Source organism: Saimiri boliviensis, chromosome 20 (genome assembly GCF_048565385.1).
Source record: "Saimiri boliviensis isolate mSaiBol1 chromosome 20, mSaiBol1.pri, whole genome shotgun sequence".
Classification (NCBI taxonomy): domain Eukaryota; kingdom Metazoa; phylum Chordata; class Mammalia; order Primates; family Cebidae; genus Saimiri; species Saimiri boliviensis.
The window spans coordinates 23,130,964-23,151,005 of NC_133468.1; the positions used below are offsets into that span (position 1 = coordinate 23,130,964).

The following is a 20,042-nucleotide window of genomic DNA, read 5'->3' on the forward strand; positions in this document are numbered from 1 at the left end:
CATCCTCCTAGCTTGGTGGCCTTTCATTGTTTTTTTGTTTTTTGTTTTTTGTTTTGAGACGGAGTTTCACTCTTGTTGTCCAGGCTGGAGTGCAATGGCATGATCTCAGCTCACTGCAACCTCAGCCCCTGGGTTCAAGGGATTCTCCTGCCTCAGCCTCCAGAGTAGCTGGGATTACAGGCATGTGTCACCACACCAGGCTAATTTTGTATTTTTAGTAGAGACAGGGCTTCTCCACGTTGGTCAGGCTGGTCTTGAACTCCTGACCTCAAGTGATCCACCCACCTCAGCCTCCCAGAGTGCTGGGATTACAGGTGTCAGCCACCGCTCTCAGCCCTTTTCATTAGTTTTGCAAGGGCAATTTAGTTTCTGCGAAGGGCCATTATCGTTTAATTAAATTTCTCCCAAAGTTAGCATGGCCCACACACAGGAATGAGCAAAGATAGTCAGAAGCAAGATGGGGTCAGTTAGGTCAGATCCCTTTCACTGCCATAATTTCCTCACTGTTATAATTTTTGCAAAGGGAATTTCAACTCTAGGGATCTTTTGCAAGACATTAAAACAAAACAAAACAAAAAAAACCATGTATTTGAAGGGCCCCTGAAAAACGGAATGAGCTAACTTCAAGGAGTTTTCTGCCTCCAGTAAATACCACACCTAAAACAGATGCTTCCTCATCACCACCCAGAAAAGTACAGCATTTCAGCAGTGACCTGGTAACTTACATCCATCCCAGGAGAAGGTTCTCAGCTATGCACACATGTAATTGTATTTGAAATATGAACTATAGTCTAACCTGGGCCTGTCAGATTATAAAACACAAATTTCTGGATCCACTATATACTCTGCCTTTTGCATGTGCTTCACTTTCTTCTTTCAGTAACCTTTTTTTTTTTTTCTGATTAGAAAAGAAATATGAGGTCATTGTAGACATTCTGGAAAATTTAAGAGACCATAAAAAAGAAAACAAAAGTCATTCACCATCATACCACTCATATATATACACTGTTAAATTTTGAGCTCTAGAACCTTTTGTTACCACTAGGGAACGTATCCAAGTCGCGCGGCACCAAAATCACATAGCACCCAAGTACATTAGTGTTGGTGAACCTCAATTCTTGCCTCCTCATGAAATGTGAAGCTTTCCTTGACCCCTTCACAGGCCTCATGACAGGGGTGCCTCATTTACTCAGGCAACAGCTCTCAACCCCTCATGGGAGGGGGAGCACACAGGTGAGCAGGTGCAGGAGCCAAAGCAAGCGCTTTTGGGCACTGGCAGAACCAAGGCTCTGTGCGGGGCCCCTGCAGCAGCATCTAGGGTGGAGTACCCATGACCCCTGGAACACCAGGGGATGTGTTACAGTGCACCCTTAGCTTTGCTGTCCACAGATGGCTTAAGTGTTTAACAACTCAGTGAACCCTCCACCTTTTCGCCAGAGGGTCAGTGTGACAGCCTTTAGCGTCCTCACCTGTGGCACCTGAGCTGTCGTTCCGTGTCCAGGAAAAATCAGGTCACATGAACGAATTGAAGGGTGGTGAATGTGAAGGATTTTATTGCTGCGGGCAGTGGCTCTCTGCAGGAAGGGGAGTCGGAAAGGGGAGGGACCAGGAAGGTATTCTTCCCCTGAAGTCCTGCATCAAGTCATCCCTCTGAAGTCAAACTGCTTCTCTACAACATTCAGCTGCTTCTCCTCTCCTCTCCTTTTCTACTCTCTGCCAGGGGGGCCTAGGGTTTTTATGGATACAGGATGGGGGTAGCAGGGCAGGCCACAGGTGGTTTGGGAAAAGGCAACATTGGAGTGGGAAAAGAATGTGCTACTCACTTTGGCCCATGGCACCAGACTTGAGGGGTGGGGCTTTGCTAAAGACCCCCACCCTTTTCTGCCTAGAATTTCTCTGCCTCCTGTCCTATTACCCGGAAGAAAGAATTTGAACAAAAGGCTTAAGATAGAGTGAGAGACCCAGGCAAGTTTTAGAGCAGGAATGAAAGTTTATTTAGAAAGTTTTAGAGCAGGAACAAAAGGAAGTATACTTGGAAGAGGGAGGGCGATTTGAGAGATTCAAGTGTGTGGTTTAACCTTTCATTTAGGGTTGCATATGCTGGCGTGCTTCTTGGGGTTTGCCTCCCTTCTCCCCTGATTCTTCCCTTGGGGTGGCCTGCCAGCACTTGGGAGGGACCACATATGCAGTATGTTTACTGAAATTGCATGCATGCACACTTGAGGCGCTCTTCCCTTACCAGTCAAGTATTCAACTTAGAAGAAGCTCATACACCAGTTAAATTCGACCATTTGGCCTCCTAGTGTGCGAGCTTGAGCCCACTCGCCCAACTCCTGAGATCTTATTGGGAAGCTGCTGATCACCAGCTTCAGGTGTTTTTAATCTAATTTTATCTAATGCCTTTTCCTTGTACCAGCAGTGACCAATTATTATTTTAGAGAGACAGTTTAATAATCATCTGACCCTCACCTGATGGTTGTCTGACATTCCTGGTGGTGATGGGCAGGGATGGGGGGACCCTCTTCTGCCCTGCTCCTGTCTGACTAGCCACCTACTGTAACACTTTCACTCTTTTTTCGGTAAAAGCATTTATCTCTGAGGCGAGAGGTAGAAGCTACTTCCTTTGCCCCTAGGCTAGAAGTGTCCCTTCAAAAGCAACTGACCCTCTCGGGAGTCAATCCTTAGTGGATTGATGCCTGGAACTCCAGAGGTCCTTGGAAAACTAAGCCCAGGGCAACCTAATTGATGCAGATGTGAAATCTGTTCATGTGACCTCTAGCCAAGTGACTGCAAGTGGCTGAATACAAAATGGACAGTTGCAGGAAAAGAGCAATTTGCAGAATAATATGTGTAGCAGATCTCATTTATGTAGCTAGACAGATGTAAATACATAGAGAAGCACTGAGAAGCGCTGCAGGAATGTTGGCAATGGTTACTCTGGAAGCCACAGGAATCAGGCTTTCAACATTGTATTCTATGTACATGTGTATTGTTTGAAGTTTTTACAATAGCATGTATTGCTTATGTCATTTTCTAAACATTTTAATTTTTATAAGTACACATGGCTTCCCCTTTATTTGAAATGTATACTAGATGGTCAAAGCATCCTTCCAGGAGAAAATATGTTTTTGTGGCCAAAAAAAATCTTTAGGTTATTTTTGGTTTTTAGGGGGTTGCCTCCATCTCACAGCTTAATTATCAGTCACATTAACCTTGCAGTTCAGCATGTCCTCTGTTTGTCAGCAGACCTTCCTCTCTCACAGGGTGAGCCATAGAAAGCTATGGGTATTGGTTCAGTTTGCCTGGGGTCAGGGTCTGGATTGTGAAGTGGAACATGCTGATAAACCTCTTCTCCAAAATCAGGTCAGTGGGCATTTGGCTGGTATTAGCAGAATGCTGGCTGGCCATGTGGGGTGTCCAGAGATGAGTGAAGCACAGGATGTATCTCCAGGCAATGAAGCACAAGTGTACAGCCTGCCTCAGAGAATGGGCTGTGGTCCCCACATTAGAACAACCTGCCAGTGACCACATTAGAACCTCCATTGTTAAAATGCAGGTTCCAAGCCCGATTCCAGATCTGAATCACAATTTCTGAGCTTCAGCCCCAAGAACCTGAATTTTGTTATTATATGCAGATAAAGTACGAGAACTGCTTCCTCTGTGGGTGAACCGGACTTACCAAAATAGTCAGTCCCATGGGGCAGAGACGGGCAGGCGCCAGTTCCTCTTTCTCATCCTAGATGCTCAGAGTCGAATTCGTGGCTCAGCTATAGCCAAGTGATTTCATTGAAGGACAATTTAGAGCCCTGTTCCCGGCTCCTCACATTATTCTCTCCGTCTTCTTCCACTCCTTTTTGCCATCTTTGATGTCCCCTTGTAAGCTACCAACAGACCTTCTGGGACATGACAGGATAAAAAATAAATAAGTATAAGCAGACATTCATTAAACATTTAGCCAGAATGCTGCTCAAACTGCATCCCATCATATCTCATTGATCTTCACACCAGTCCTATGATCGAGTACTATTATTAACTCCATTTTAAAGATGTGAGGAACTGAGGCTTACTGAAGGTAAGTAACTTGCAGGTGCAGGTATCCAGCTCCCTAACTCCAGAGCCCTTGCTCTTAAATCCCTACCACTTGTCCCTGGAGGAAGTGAACACTGAAGATGTTTAATGAACACATGAATAAAATATTTGTGTCGTTTTGAAACTTGTCTTATTTTATACATGTATTTATTTATTGGGGTGGCACTAGGACTCATCTGTAGTGGTGCAGCCACTGTAAATAAATTAGTGAAACTACTTCACGTCAATTTCACATAACGTTTTCTGTTCAGTACACTTCAGTGATTGTTTGGAGGAAATTAATACATGTTTACAAAAAGCCCCGCCTCCAGTTGTTACATATGCCTGAGATACCAGCTGTGAAAAGTTCAGGTGCACTCACACCCACACACACGCACACACACATCCCACAAAAGGTATCCTACAACCAACATACCCTGCAACCTGCTTTGTCCTCCTAAAATAGTATATCTTGGTTACAGAACCTGTTTCACTGGAAGTCTAAGAGGCAAAGTCTGGGGAGGCCTAGAGGACACAGGGGATGGGAGGGGGCTCTCTGAGCTGGAGGTAAGGTCTCCGTCCTCCCCGCCGCCAGAGCACAAGGTCGGATAACCAGTGGGACTGCCGGCTTGGCGGCCAGCGCTCTGGAGGGAGGAAGTGTGCAGCTGGGAAGCTTCGGGGCTCTCGCCCGGGTTTCCCATTTCCCCTCCCCCGCTAGGCGAGGAAAGTTAGCCCAGAAATCTACCCCCGCCTGAAACCCGCCTGGTCCCCGTTCCAGCCTCAGGAACGCACCCCGCCGACGGGGCCGGAGTAGAGAGCTTGGACGGAAAAGCGGACGCGCGCGCGTGGGTTCCGGGGCGCGCGCACCGCCTCGCAGCGCCCTCTGCCGGCGGCTCTGGGGACGGCCCGCATCTGTCTGCGTGTGCTTCCTCCAGGAGAGATTTATTCCGCTAATCCTGTGCATCTGCGCGGAGCTCCTAGGGCCATAGATTGGTGTGCAAATGAAATGAAGATGTAGTCTAGGTTCCCAAGGGGGTGTGCCTTGAGTGTGGTTGTCTGTGTATCTCCCTGAGGATATCTTACTTTCTGCTCTCATCTGCCCCTATGAGCACAGGATGTGTCTCCGTACATATTTGAGTGTTATTAGAGGTACATGCAGTTTTATCATCTCCCCAGGGTTGTGTTTGTATGAATGTGCATGGGTATGTGTATGTGCGCGCGTATGAGTGCACACTCGGGGAATGGGGGAAGAGGTGCATGGAGCCAAGATGGGTGGTAAATAATATGTTTCTGAAATTAAAGGAATGTGAAGAAAGGTGCTCCAGATGTATTAAACCCTTTGCCCTTCATCTCGTCCCCTCTGACTTGGGAAGAACCAGGATTTTGCTTTTAAGCCCTGGGGCATACAGTTGCTCCATCCTGACATGAACACCTCCTCCTGTCTGACTCCTCATTGACCTTCCTTCTTCCCTGATCTGTGGAACCCAGGCAGGCTGCCTAGTGCTGTCTCTAAGCACCTTGGCCATGATGTAAACCCAAATGAGTATCCCCATCTCCTTCCCTTTTCCCCCGCCCAAAAGTCATTTCCTCTTAGTTCTCTACTTAGTTTTGATGTCTACTTTCCCTCATCGTTATTAATGCACAGAGAGAGAGAGAAAAAAGGAACTTCTTGAAATTTTCCCAAAAGGTTTTGAGAGTTGTGTTCAATGTTGCAATTTGGCAAGTCAGTTTCCATCCGAAAGCTTGGAGGGAGCAGGGTATATAAGCTCCAGTAGAAGCAACAGCAGCAGAAGAAACCACATCTATTTCAGGGCCGTTGGAGTCTGCATCCTACCCAGAGCAAGGTAAGTTCTTCCCAAGCCCCTGCCTCCCATCCCTCCCGGTGGGCCTGCAGCTGTCCAGGTGTAGAAACCATTAGTGTGCTACCCTTGCACCTGGCAGCATGGAGTTGGTGGATTATTGGAAGCACCCCTGGTGAGTCACCTGCTGGAATTCTAGTGAAAACTGAGTACTTTGGGGACTGATGTACGGTGTTCATTTTAAAAGCCAACTAATAATAATTGTATAGCAAGATTTGTGAGCATATGCATATTTTATGGAAAGGTTTATCTTATTTTGAAATGGTATGTAATGATGTATACAAGTATATTCCTAAATATTAATTCCCATCAGTTAAAGGATTGTACAGAGCTAAAGTGAGTGATGCCTGCCTTACTATTGAAACTTTTTTTAAAAAAAAAGCCTTTCATATATTCTTTAAAGTAATTGAATTCACAATTATACCTTATAACGTTACAAATCAGACTTGCTCCCGTATTTGTGATGGGCTTGGTTGTCAGTTGTGATATAAAACAAATTGATAACTGTGCTCCCCATTCTTGTGGATTAACTTTGGCCCATTTAGAAAATGAAAAGCTCTTACTACTTCCTGAAGAGTTTTTAAATCTGTGAGAAGGGGAAAAAAAGATAACCTTTACTGTACTGGTATCTGATACTTGCCCAGGTAAAATTGTGTGCAACAACATGGCCAGGTTAAATGTCATTTTAACAAAGGGATTACTAAACCCCAGGTGATGACCCACTTTTCAAAACAAGGAATTTCAGGATACCAGATGGAATGTGGGTAACCTCTTAGAGTTAATTTTACTGGAATCTGAAATTGTATGATTTGTTTGTTTCCTCAATCTACTGTTAAGTCATGGAATCCCTCTGTGCTGGACTCTGGGGATAAAGTTCGAGACAAGATAAACATGATCCGTGGCATGAGAGAGTTCACTCAGTGTGGTGGAGAAGACAAACAGTAAAGAAGTAACTGCAGTGTTGCCACTGTAGTCATGCTATGAAAGGAGGGGAGCAAATAGTGGGTCCTGACTTCATCCAGGCACCATGATACTTTACGTGAATTATGTCACTAACTCCTTACAACAGGAGCATGCCCATTTTACAGATCAAGAGTGTGAGGCTTAAAGAGGCCAAGTGACTTACCCAGGGTCACACAGCTAATTAATGAAATATCTGGGATGACAGTTCTAGAAGTCGGCCCTGGCCCTCAAACTGGGGCTGTTTGCATATGCCACCCATGGCATCAGTGACTATATTTTTTTATTCTTTAATAATAACTCCCTTTTCTAATTAAAAGTAACAAACAAAATAAAATTTGAAAAAGAGATGCTCACCCAAGTGTCATTGGCATGCTGATGTTGGCACCAGTGTTGGGAAGCCCTTAGCTTACCCCAGCAAGTAGGAGAACCTAACGTGGGGTCCCTTTGTCTTCATGCAACAGTTTCAAGAGTTTAGAAAAACTTATGAAACTGCATACACAAAAATTTGTTTTAATCCTCAAGACTCTCAAACTTACCATGCCGAGGAAATGTGGGCTGAGGGCTAGAGTTCCCTAGAATCAGCTGATCGGCCAGAGAGCCAAAGGAGGTGACCCACCACTATCTCCTCTCCTGGACAGCGCTTTGCGGTCTCAAATGTAGGTGATACTAAAGTGAGAGTTGTTTCTTAGAACCATGGCCAGGGTTTCCTTGACCCTGAAGTGCAGTTCACCTGAGATTGTCAAATCATCTGAGACACACAGAGGAAATGCTGGGCACAGCCTGTGGGAAAACCCTAGCATAAGTGGGCGTAAAGGAATCACCAGGAGATGCCAGGAATCTCTACTGTTTCCCTTCCAGTGTGCCAGCCTCTGGGTTTTACAGGCCCATGTAATTATAGTACCTCTGTGGGCATTTTCCTACAGCCTGGAATGACTTTTTGACTATCCATGGCACATAAAACAGAGATATAAAATTGTTTCCTTACCTCTTTCTTTAGGTTCAAGCTAATATGTTATTGGTTGCCTTCTATAATGTTATCTTATTGCCTTTCCCAACAAACCTTTGAGATAAGTATTACATCCATTTTATAGGTGAAGAGACTGAGGCTCAGAGAGTGACTTGGGCAACATTACACAGCAAATGAGTGGTAGGACCAAAATCCAAGCTATGTCTGTTTAACTTCAAGCCTGTGACTGTACTAACCAGTACTCTGTGCCAGCTAGTACTTTGCCACAGTCATAACCTAGACTCAAAAGATAGCCATGCTCCTAAAACCCCATGCTGCGGTGACAGCACTGAGCAGTGTGCAAGAAGGCTTGACTTCTAGTCCTGTTTCTGCCACTCACAAATTTATAAGGGAATGAGGTACACAGCAAGGTCCCCCTAGGGTTAGCAGCAGTTCTGACAAAGCTGTGATTTGTCAATGTTCAGTCACCCAACCCAGGAATGCTCACTTTTAAGGTATTTGACTGAAACAGTTGAGCATTGCCCTTCATAAAATTTAAAACAGTGGTTTCGGAATCCATGTTATCCTCCAGATTATGGGTGTTCTGCAAGTAAATGGAGCTGTTTCAGAATGTTTCAATAATCATCTCTACCTCGTTCGTAAGTGGCATGTAATTTTTGCAATCTGAAGATTTTCACAAACCCTGGATAATAACCCAGAATGGTTTCTATATCAGATGGTGGCTGATTTAGCACAAAATTATGCATTTCATTATTTCATGGTGGATATATCAATATATTATGGTCTTTTTCCAATGAGCACCTTGATTTTCAGGGGTTCTAGACCCTGAACATAGGGTAAACCACTGGTTCTCAAGGTGTGGTCCCAATACCAGCAGCATCTGCTTCACCTGGAAACTTTCTAGAAATGCCTATTGTCAGGCCCTCAGCCCTGCTGAATCAGTCTTTCTGGGGGCGAGACTCAGCCGTCTGTTGTAGCAATGCTTCCAGGCTATCCTGACAGTCACTCAAATTTTAGAACCACTAGGCTCTCTATGTGGGAGAGAGTACTCTTTAAACTTAGAAAAACTGTCATCTAATCAAGAGAAGCTGAACACTTACAGCAAGGGCTGGTGACCAGGTTGTTGCCAGACCTTGAAAGTTCACCTCTGTATCACCTTTCCTATCCCTAACCCAAGTCCTTCAGCTCTGGGTATCCCAGCACACACTGCCTTGTGCTGTAGTGATACAGATATGTGGCTTATTTCCCCAGCTGGAGGGGAGGCATTTAACACACTGACTTCATAAATATTCATTGAGTAAAAGTATTTGCTCCTGGGAAGCAGGATCCAGGTAGGCCCCTTTTTCTCTGTCTCAACTGCTTCTAGCCCAATGTTCTTTATGCAGTAAGCACTAAGTAAACAACTGCTAGATGTTGATCCAGAAAGTCACATTCCTTCTCTAAGCTTTAGGTTTCTCATCTTAAAAATAAGAGGATTGTATCAGACAGTTTGCCTTAGGTCTCTTCCAGCTTCAGAGCCCCAGATAGCCTGTGGTTCTCTATTTGGAGACGTTCTTCCTGAGAGACTGTCATAGAACTCCTGTGATTTGCTTAGTATTTGCTTGACAGTATGGAGAAGAAAGGGGAGAATCAAGATTTTATTTAAAAAAAAAATAGCTAATATGTGTATATGGTTCACAAAGCTAACAAGAATTATTAAAATTTTTTCTTCTCTTTTTCCTTCTACTTCCTTCTCTTTCCCCGTCTCTTCCCCCTGCTTCTCTCCCTTCTTACAGATGTGCCACCAGCGGTTGGTCATCTCTTGGTTTTCCCTGGTTTTGCTAGCATCTCCCCTCGTGGCCATATGGGAACTGAAGAAAGATGGTAACCAGCCTTTCATTCTTCTCTATGGAGGCCCCACTTCTAAGCTAGGACTCTTGGGAAGCCACTGGTGGGAAATCAAACTGAAATGGGCAACCATGCACTGGGTCCTCCTAGAGAAAGCCATCACTCTGGGAAAACGCAATGCCATATCTCCTTCTACTTTAATAGTATCTATATTGCTTGGTTTTCACCTTGGATGCCATTGGTACACCATGATGGGAAAAGAGATATGAAATTTTCCAGTATTACTAAAAACCAGCTGTTTCACACAATTAAAATTCAAAAGTGGAGGATCTGCAAAGTAGAACAACTGTGTTCATTTCTCATTCTACCACATGATACTGCTCCCTCAGTTGGCACTGTGATGACTTACCTCTGACCAGTCACTTTGGAGAAAGCACAGGATTCAGACTCACATCGACTTGGGTTCAAATCCTAGGTCTGTCAATTACTGGTTATGTGACTTTGAGCTAGGCCACCTCTGATCCTGAATTTCCTCAACTGTAAACTGGCTATTACAAAGTAGACACCTACCACATGGGTTATTTAATGAGTTAACGAATGCAGAATACAACTCAACAGATAGTAAAGTGAAAGTAAATATCAGCTAGCATTACTATTTTTGTTGTTTAAAATAATATCTCTCATGATTCCAGAGATACTATTTATCACCCCAATGATCAATAAAAATTATTAGACTTATAGAATAGTTAACGGTAAAATAAGGGGTTCTGTCTATCCTTCTAGTATCTCACACTCAGTAAATGTGCATTCTGATTGTTGGCTGCACCTGAAAGACCCTCAGATGTTTCTCACTGAAGCCAACATCATAATGTTTGCAAATACTGTCTTTAGTTGTATAATAATAATAATGTTTATTAAGTGCAGTATCTCACTTAATTCTCACAAGAACCATATGAAGTAGAGACCATCTTTATCCCGTTTTACAGATGTTAGAAACTGAGGCTAGAGAGATTAAGTAACTTGCCCAATGTCACATACCTGGTAAGGGTGGAACAGGGACTTGATCCCAATTCTGTCTCATTTCAAAGCTGGTGCACTTAAGTTTGTGAAAAAGTTTTTACAGGGACATGAAGGAATTTTTTTCCTGGATCTTTGTAGAGCTGAATAAGAGGAAATGGGCATAAATTAAGGATGAAAATATTTCAGCTGATGATCAGAAATAGTCTTGATATTCTGGAGAGTACAATCTTGAAATGGGTACCTGAAAGAAATTTGGGACCACTCCTCTCTTCTCAAGAATTTTGGGAAGAGAATAATCCAGCCACCCCTTCTCCATGAGGGTTTGAGAGGTTTCAACACTCTCTTAAGTAAAAGCAAAGGTGTGAGCCAGGGAAATATGCCAGGTCCCTTCCAACCCTGGGATTTTTGGTGAGCTCAGGAACCTTGGCCCTGGCATATTTAACCCCTTAGTGATTTCTGATTTGGTAAGCCACAGAAATTCCAGAAAATCAATGTGAGAAATGCTCCAAGGTGTGACTTAGGAGGGCAGACAATGCAGGGAGCCTAAGCACCAGGTTCCTGACACTCCTCTTCGGCCTTCCTCCTACAGCTGTTTTCCCTGCTGTTGAGCAAACATCTTCCAGGGCTTCCGAGTCTCAGCTGGGACAGGAAAGTAACTATGCTGCTCAGGTGTCAGGGGGACAAGAAAAACTAGAAAAAGCCAAAGGTGCCACATGGTTTTATGTCAGCACAGCTAATCATTTCCCCAGAATTGGACCTCAAACGCTTTTGACCTCTTATTTTTGTTACCCATTCAGTCCTTATAATCCAACTGATGTAAAGTGAAAACTATATTCTACGATGCTTTACATCCAGAGGCCAAAAACAAGAACCACCATTTACAAAGCATGTAAGGGCACTGTGTTAAGCTCTTATGTGAATGAGCTTATGTAATCCACATACTGACCTTCTAAAGCAAGGGCTAATAGGTTTCTTCATTTTAAAGACGATGACACTGAGGCTTAGAGTAGCTGAATGTCTTGCCAAAGGTCACAAGACTGGGGTAAGGGCTAGAGCTGATTCTAAATCCAGACCTCTGCCACTCCAAAATCCAGGTTCTTAACCACTGTGGCTCATAAACGTGAGCAGGCATCAAAACCATCTGGAGAGCTTAAAAACCATACTACTAAACCCACCACAAGGTTTCTGATTCAGCAGCTGAGAATCTGCATTTCTGACCAATCCCCAGGTGATACTGCTGATGGTGTTTCATTGATCATGCTTTGGGAACTACTACATTAAGCAATTCTGTTCAACTAATAATTTATGCATGGATAAAAAAATGAATGAAGCTTTGCTATGACACTCTGAAATACTATACTAAGCCATTCTTCAAAGGCCAGTTTAGACACTGGGATTAGGCATCCCTTGCAAAGCCCAAGAGACAGAAGGTCTGAGCTGTAGCTCTTGCACTTCTGACTTGATGTGACCATGTTTAGACCCTTGGCCTCAGTACCCTCCTTCATAAAATGGGAAGATTAACATCTATTTGACTGCTTCCTAAGAGTATATGACAGGTAAAAAAGAAAATACAGAGAGAATGAACATTTCTATTGGTAATTTGAAACAAAGGGAACTAAATCCTTAAATATCCATGGAAAATTGTTAGGAGAGTTTCTCTATACAGTTGACTGACTCTTTGGTCTATAAATCATAATAATTAACATAGAATTAGCAGACACTGTGCTAAGTACTTTACATACTTTTTTTCATCTTAAAAAGTACTTACATACTTTTTAATCCTCCATCAAACGTATGGCAGATACTGTTATTATTATAATTTTACAGATGAGGAAGCTGAGGCTCACTATAATTAAGTACCTTGTTCCAAATCCCCCAGTGGAGACTGGATTTCAGTCCTGGTTAGTCATTCTCGACACCCTGCACTTTTAACCACTAAGTTATTCTGCTAAATATTGTACCCTGCCGTTTTCTCTATGAAACTGAAATTGTGCTCAAAGTTTCTCTTCCCCAGACCTTTGGCAAAGAGTCTTGTGCTGTTTGCAGTTTTTGTTGTTAAGATGTTTCCATCTGCTAAATAATCAAAGGTTATTAAAGGTGGCCTTCCAGTCAATGAATTGATGGCTTTGTTTCTCTTTTCCATGACCTTGAGCCCAAGCAGGGTCTAATGCCCTGAGATCATCTCAGCAAACATTTGCCAAACACTTATTATGAACAAGGTTGTGTTTAGACAGTGGGAATGCCCAAAGGGTTAATAAAACACAGTCCCAGAGTTCCTGGAGCTTACAGCCTGATTCTCTACTTTCTGTACATTCCAGTTTATGTCATAGAATTGGATTGGTACCTGGATGCCCCTGGAGAAATGGTGGTTCTCACCTGTGACACCCCTGAAGAAGATGGTATCACCTGGACCTTGGACGAGAGCAGTGAGGTCTTAGGCTCTGGCAAAAACCTGATCATCCAAGTCAAAGAGTTTGGAGATGCTGGCCAGTACACCTGTCACAAAGGAGGCAAGGCTCTGAACCATTTGCTTCTGCTGCTTCACAAAAAGGAAGATGGAGTTTGGTCCACTGATATTTTAAAGGACCAGAAAGGTAATTCTATGCCCTCAGATAGTATCAATTTTCTCTTTTGTTCATAAGAGTTAAAGAAAAAAAAAACATATTGGAAAGGCAAGTGATGATAACTGTAGTTAATGAGTTAACACCAAGTCTCTTATTGAAACCACCACAACCTCCATTTTCCTTTGCTTTCCTGGACCCTTTGGGTGATCAACCATCAAAATCTTGTATTAGGAGAGTTTCATGGTCAGTCTGAATGCTTAGCCTGATGTTTTCTTTAAATACTATTTAATGGCTAATGGAAATTAACCAATAGTGCATCACTCTGCACTGAGGTGATAACCTTGAAAAAATGAATGCCTCTATCGGGGTGTGTTAGGTGTGTAGTGTGCTCTGCAGAATCAGCATCCTACTGGGACCCTCCCAATCCTTATGGAGCTACCCAACAGGGAACACATGGAAGACTTTCACCCTGTACCATCTGGCAACCTGTGATTCATCACTATCAAAAGCTTTCTGAAAAAACTCGAAATATTGAATTTTTGTTCAAATCCAGAACCCAAAAATAAGACCTTTCTAAGATGCGAGGCCAAGAATTATTCTGGACGTTTCACCTGCTGGTGGCTGACGACAATCAGTACTGATTTGACATTCAGTGTCAAAAGCAGCAGAGGGTGAGTGAAACTGCTTTGGTTTCTCGGAATTTTGCTAGAACTATTTCATTAAGAAATTAAGGGCAACCTCTCAGTGACCTATCGGTTAATGATAAGGGGAAAAGCAAAGTTAAACCCATATTTTTTCAACCACCCTTTCTTGTCTACATTGAAGAAAGAACATGGAGATTTAGGCCAATCATTTGAATAAATATATGTGTTAGGGCAGGAGGTTACTGGAAGCTGAGAATAGTTTCACTGTGTTTGAACCCACTCATCCAAATTGCCTGGCCATGCTTCCTGAAGGCTCATAGCCCCAGAGAAAGGGATAAAAGGAAAATTCAAAGTTACAAATGACTTGCTGAAATTGCATCTTGAGTCAAAAATAAAAACAAGAGCTCCAGAACATCGATCTTAGAATCCCTAAAGTAGACTCCAACACTCTATGAGGCCTCCCAAAATTTTCCCAGGGCCACCTCAACTCCTTTTATTTCTGCTGACACCACTAATCTGAAGTTCCGGGTTGGTCCCATGCACTTGGACTTTCCCTAAGAAAGCAGTTCCATAAATACAAGACCTATGTGTTAACCCCCATGTGACATACTTTAATCATCACCTAAGTTCCTGAGCAATGTGGCATAATGGAGCAAACCCCAGGCATCCTGGCTTTACCATTATTTCACTGAGTAAATTAAGCACTGAGGTCTCACTTTCTCATCCTTAAAAGGAAAATGCTTACTAAAGAAATGTTTCTCCAAGTTCGTAAAGACATAGATGCACATGTTCACTGTGATTATTTTGGTAATCAGCAGAGGAATGGTTAAATAAAACATGGTACACGCCACTCTGGCTTAATGTGCAGTCAATGAAATGTATAACCCAACCTATATGTTTTGCCACGGAGAGCTCCCCATAATATGTTCAGAGGGGAAAAAGATGGTTACATAATCATATGTATACAATTTGATCTTAGTTCATAAAAATAAAATCTATAGTATATTTATAGGTAAAATATATAGTAGATATATATATGTAATGTGGAGATATATAATATGGATAATAATATATACAATGCATATTGTATATATAAAATGGATATATGATTATCTTGAATATTCATTGAAAAAGTTCTGGTCAGGCAAAGTGGCTCACACCTGTAATCTCAGCTTTTTGGGAGGCCGAGGCAGAATTATTGCTTCAGACCAGGAGTTCAAGACCAGCCTAGGCAACATAGTGAGACCACATCTCAACAAACATTAAAAATAAAAAAATTTGGTGGGTGTAGAGGCACACACCTGTAGTCCCAGCTACTTGGGAGGCAGAGGGAGGGGATCACTTGAGCCTAGGAGTTTGAGGGTACAGTGAAGTCTGATCCCACCACTTCATTCCAGCCTGGGTGACAGAGCAAGATCCTGTCTCCTAAAAAAACAAGAGTGAGAGAGAAAGAAAAAGAAAAAGGAAGGCCTGGAAAGATACAACAACCTCCCCATCCTTAACTGGGGAGAACAGTTAAGGATGAAGTAGACATACACTTCTTTCCTTTATATGCATCTTTATCATTTTTACCTTTATAATTAGTGTGTATTGATTTTATAATTAAAATTATTTAAAAAATAAGTTTTAAGTTTTTAGCAAGGGGGTTTAATAATCAGGGACGCTAGGTCTTTTTAAAACAAAAAACAAACAAAAAAAAACTTCCATATTCATTTAGTCCAGAAACATATAAGTGCTCTTGAAGCTAAGTTCTTTCTCCTGGGGAGGGTGGTTTCTTGCCTTCTGGGTAGAAATCAGCCCAGTTGGAGAAAGTGTGTCCTCAGACAGACAGCTGAGGCCTTACCTGCCTCAGTGGCAAAACCCACTAGGAAATCTCTCCCCAGTGTGTAACACAGGCTAATTTCTGTCTTTGACTTCAGCTTTTCTGACCCCCGAGGGGTGATGTGCGGAGCACCTATGCTCTCTGCAGAGAGGGTCAGAGGGGACAGCAAGGAGTATGAGTACTCGGTGGAGTGTCAGGAGGACAGTGCCTGCCCAGCCGCTGAGGAGAGGCTGCCAATTGAGGTCATGGTGGATGCCGTTCACAAGCTCAAGTATGAAAACTACACCAGCAGCTTCTTCATCAGGGACATCAGTGAGTGTTGGATGATTATATGTGCTCCATAAAGAAAGATACCATTTGTCCCATGTTCACAATGCCCCATGCACTGGGGTAGGTGGTTGACAAGCATTATCTCTTTTATTCTGCATCAAAAAAAAAATATGATGTAGATACTATTATGTGCATTTTAAGGAAGAGGAAATTGGGTCTTATAAAAGTTAAGATGCACATGTTTACTGTATTTTGGTAATAATAATCCAGATCTCAGATCTTAGAGCTAACAGTTCAAATCCAGATCTGCTCCACTAGAAAAGGCAGGCTCTTCGCTGCACTACTATTCACCTGCCAGACAGTTTCCATGATGAATCCCAGAGCCCATCAAGCATAATATTCATATTTAGAACCAGGGCTTCCCTACTAATGGCAATTATTCCCCACAAATCTTTCCTTAGCATTTGAAAAGGGACTTCTTTCTCAGAATATAAACCCCTCCAAAATGGACATCCATTTTTTTTTAATTGGCAGATAGGGATTTCACCATAGGTCATTTCCTTTGCTATTTATTCATTAACCAGGCAGCATGATAAAGTGTAATAAAACCAGCTTCAAACTCATGGAGGGTTTGTACTTGGTGGATGGGGTCTAGTTCACATAGGGTAGCCAAGGAAGGCCTCTCTGAGGAGGTGACATTTAGCTGACACCAAAAGGAAAGATGTCAGTTGTGTTAATAACAGAGGAAAGCATATTTGTGAAGCACCTGCTAGGAACCGTGATCTTTGCATGGAGCAGTGCCAGGCCTGCAGAGCCCAACCACACCCCGTAGCATGTCTCCCCCTCCCCTTACCTAGAAAACCTAATTGAGGAAGGAGTCTTTGTGAAACTCACTGCTGTATCCTTCAGGCATAGTCCAGTGGCCGGAACATAATGGGTGCTCAGTATTTACGGAATAAACAAGCAAATTGAGCACAGAGACAATTGACTATAACTGCTCCAAGACATGTCAGCACCAAAAGCTATGAAAGACAAAAGAAAGGGCAGTGAATAGAAAATCTATTATCTCATCCTCAGGGAGAGGCTTAGCTCAGTTCCATGTTCGGTGCAAAGTGAGGGATTCAGCACAGAGAGGGTGGTCCTTCAATCCATGGCTCATAACCATTAAAGCAGAGGTTGTCCCATCTGACTTTTCAGTGATGAGGATTCTGAGCATCTCTCAGATCCTGCAATACATGTGGATCTGAGATGTGACCATTGATAACAGCGGCCTTCCCGAAGCACCCGCGTGAGCACCTGCAGCAGAGGTGCCTCACATTTGCCAGCCAGGTGCTCACAGAAGTTAACTAACTATCCAGTGGACTCACAGCTGGTCAAAGGTGCGAGTGGGATCAGAAGCCAAAACCAATGAACTCCAAAGTCTTATTCGGAGAATAAAGGGTGTTTATCCTCTTCCACAGTCAAACCTGACCCACCCAAGAACTTGCAGCTGAAGCCATTAAAGAATTCTCGGCAGGTGGAGGTCAGCTGGGAGTACCCTGACACGTGGAGTACTCCACATTCTTACTTCTCCCTGACATTCTGCGTTCAGGTCCAGGGCAAGAGCAAGAGAGAAAAGGTAAGAAGTGATTCAGGGGCAGTATATTCCTTGGTCAGGTTTATGGACGCCCGCCATAAAGTGAGAAGATGAATGATAATAATAACAACTACATCCATGTATCACTTAAAATTCTGAGAAATGTGTCGTTATGCAGTTCCATCACTGTGCAAACATATAAGATGTACCTACACAAACCTAGATGGTATATAGCCTACTACACATCTAGGCTTTATGGTATAGACTATTGCTCCTAGGCTGCAAATCTGTATGGCATGCTCTTGTACTGAATGCTGTAGACAATTACAGCATAATAGTTTGTATATCTAAACAGAAAAGATAGAGCAAAAATATAATATTATAACAATAGAGGGCCACTGGTCATATATGTGATCCTTCTTTGACTGAAATGTTATTATGTGATGCATAACTACTTTTTTTAGCACTTTGTCTGGAACTATGCCAAGGGTTTCCCATGTTTATTTCACTTAACCTACAAAATTAACTCAACAAAGGCAGCTGGTATTATTCTGGTTTTTTTTTAACTCCCTTTTTTGTGGAAAAGAGGTTTTCCTTTTTTCCAGAAACTGTGCCAAGGTAAAGCACAGCTGCAGCTGATGCAGGAATTTTGTGTCGGTGCCAGCAGCTCTGCCATCACTATGTGCTCACTGGGCAGTAGCCTAGCCCCAAGAAAAGGATGGTGGGTAGCCAGTAGTATTATCATCATTTCACAAGTGATTGCAGACTCAGGGAGGTTAAGTGACTTTCCCAAGGTCACCCAGCTAGGAAATGACAAAACCAGGATACAAACTCCACCTGCTGGATAGTTAGCCCATGCACCTAACCACCCTACCACCTCTGGTCTGGTAGGTCATTGATCTTGGCATTCCGAATTCATCCTGATACAGGAAACCTGGGCTCAAGAAACCTAAAATTGTTTCAACTGAGTGCATGTAACAAATGATAGAACATGCAAGAGATATTGCCCAAAAAATGGGTAGCTCCTGGCTGTTCCAGATATTAAAATTATTTTATTAAACAGGATGTCTACACTTATAGAGACTAAGGCAATGGCTTTCCAAGTTCCTTGCCTTCCAAAATGGGTGTCTATTTTGGTGGGGTTTATATTCTAAGAAAGAAGTCCCTTTTCAAATGCTAAGGAAAGATTGGTTGGGAACAATTGCCATCAAGGAATTATTTTGCCTATTGCAAGGTTCTAGAGGCCCTATTGCACACATTCCTTTGTCTCCTTTGACCCGACTTTTAAAATCACTGGCAAAGCCTTAACTCAGCATAGCATTTAGCATATGGTAGAAGTTCAGTGAGTTAGTTACTCTCTGGGAAAAAAAAATTAGGTGGGGAGGCTATTCTGGAATAGATATTTACCTAAATTTTATTTTACATCTTGACAAGCACTTTCCTTATTTAAGATCTGTATGATTAATAGGTGATATTGAGTGCTTCCTATATGCTAACGACTTGCTAAGAGTTTGACATGATTTTTACCTTCAACTTCTACAATTCTGTGAAGTAGGCATTATTGTTATCCCTACGTATAAGTGAGGAAACAGACACAGAGAACCTGAGACATTTTCCTGAAGTTACACAGCTATTAAGTAGCAGTGCCAGGAACTGAAGGCAAGTTTTCTGATGAAAGGTTCAGGATATGGTATTTCTGAATATCTCAGGGACAGCTGGAGCAAATCTGTCTCTCTCTCACCATCAGCTCAGGACTGGGTGACTGGCCATGGGTACTTGAGGCAGGTAAGGCAACTGTGCTAGAAAGATGAAAGCTGGGCCAAATGATTTCTCCCTCAAGGGCTTACAAAGTACAAAAGCTGCACATCTATTTGGAGTGTCTGCCAGTAGGTGGTGCAAGTTCTGCACACTCCCCTGTGAATTGCAAGCATAGTGCCCTAAGACCAAGATGGGCTTGTTTTGGAAGATTACGCATTGCAGAAATAGGCTTGGCTTACCTTGTGACTGTGTTGCTAAGGGGTCTTCACAGCTTTCCTTCTCTTTTGCAGAAAGATAGAGTCTGCGTGGACAAGACCTCAGCCACGGTCATCTGCCGCAAAAATGCCAGCGTTAGTGTGCAGGCCCAGGACCGCTACTATAGCTCATCTTGGAGCGAATGGGCATCTGTGCCCTGCAGTTAGGTAAGCAGGCCCTCAAAGCCCAGCCCAGACCTCCACGCTCAGTGCACCTGGGTGCAGGGATATGATTGGGGTCTGTGCTGGAGAGGAAAGGGGATTGGGGTGGCCGGCACCCAGTTGCCAGAATCAGAAACATATATTTATTCACTAACAGATATTTATTTGGTGCCTGTGTTATGTAGGACACTGTGCTGGCCACGGGGATACTGCAGGAAAGAAAACAGACCTGGGTTCTGCCTTCCTAAAGAGGAAGGCAAAGAAGAGAGAGAGGTAGCCAGGAGGCAG

The 20,042-nt window shown here is 43.0% G+C and overlaps 2 protein-coding genes across 8 annotated transcripts in view; one reads left to right on the top strand and one right to left on the bottom strand.

The window, feature by feature from the left end:
• Window positions 1–20,042, bottom strand: part of UBLCP1 (ubiquitin like domain containing CTD phosphatase 1) — a 261,529-nt gene that overhangs the window by 184,349 nt on the left and 57,138 nt on the right. For 5 of the 7 annotated variants that reach the window (XM_074390300.1, XM_074390299.1, XM_074390296.1 and 2 more), the window contains 6 exons: window positions 19,578–19,669; window positions 16,858–17,026; window positions 15,214–15,337; window positions 13,081–13,200; window positions 10,723–10,844; window positions 3,680–3,896 (listed from right to left, as the gene is read on the bottom strand). The gene's annotated coding sequence lies outside the window, so the exon portion shown is untranslated. The remainder of the gene's footprint in view (window positions 1–3,679; window positions 3,897–10,722; window positions 10,845–13,080; window positions 13,201–15,213; window positions 15,338–16,857; window positions 17,027–19,577; window positions 19,670–20,042) is intronic. The other 2 variants (XM_074390298.1, XM_003934758.4) reach the window with 2 other exon arrangements.
• On the top strand, window positions 9,579–19,760 carry IL12B (interleukin 12B). Its single transcript, XM_003934757.2, has 6 exons — window positions 9,579–9,720; window positions 13,023–13,298; window positions 13,822–13,939; window positions 15,832–16,046; window positions 17,465–17,622; window positions 19,629–19,760. The coding sequence occupies exons 1-6, from the start codon at window positions 9,633–9,635 to the stop codon at window positions 19,758–19,760; spliced, it is 987 nt and encodes a 328-aa protein (XP_003934806.1). The 5' UTR covers window positions 9,579–9,632.

What these genes read in the sequence shown, in the direction of transcription:
- IL12B (XM_003934757.2), top strand. Translation starts at nt 9,633, where the DNA reads ATGTGCCACCAGCGGTTGGTCATCTCTTGGTTTTCCCTGGTTTTGCTA. An exon ending in ATGGGAACTGAAGAAAGATG is followed by an intron (nt 9,721 to 13,022) that starts GTAACCAGCCTT and finishes TGTACATTCCAG; the next exon opens with TTTATGTCATAGAATTGGAT. An exon ending in TATTTTAAAGGACCAGAAAG is followed by an intron (nt 13,299 to 13,821) that starts GTAATTCTATGC and finishes GTTCAAATCCAG; the next exon opens with AACCCAAAAATAAGACCTTT.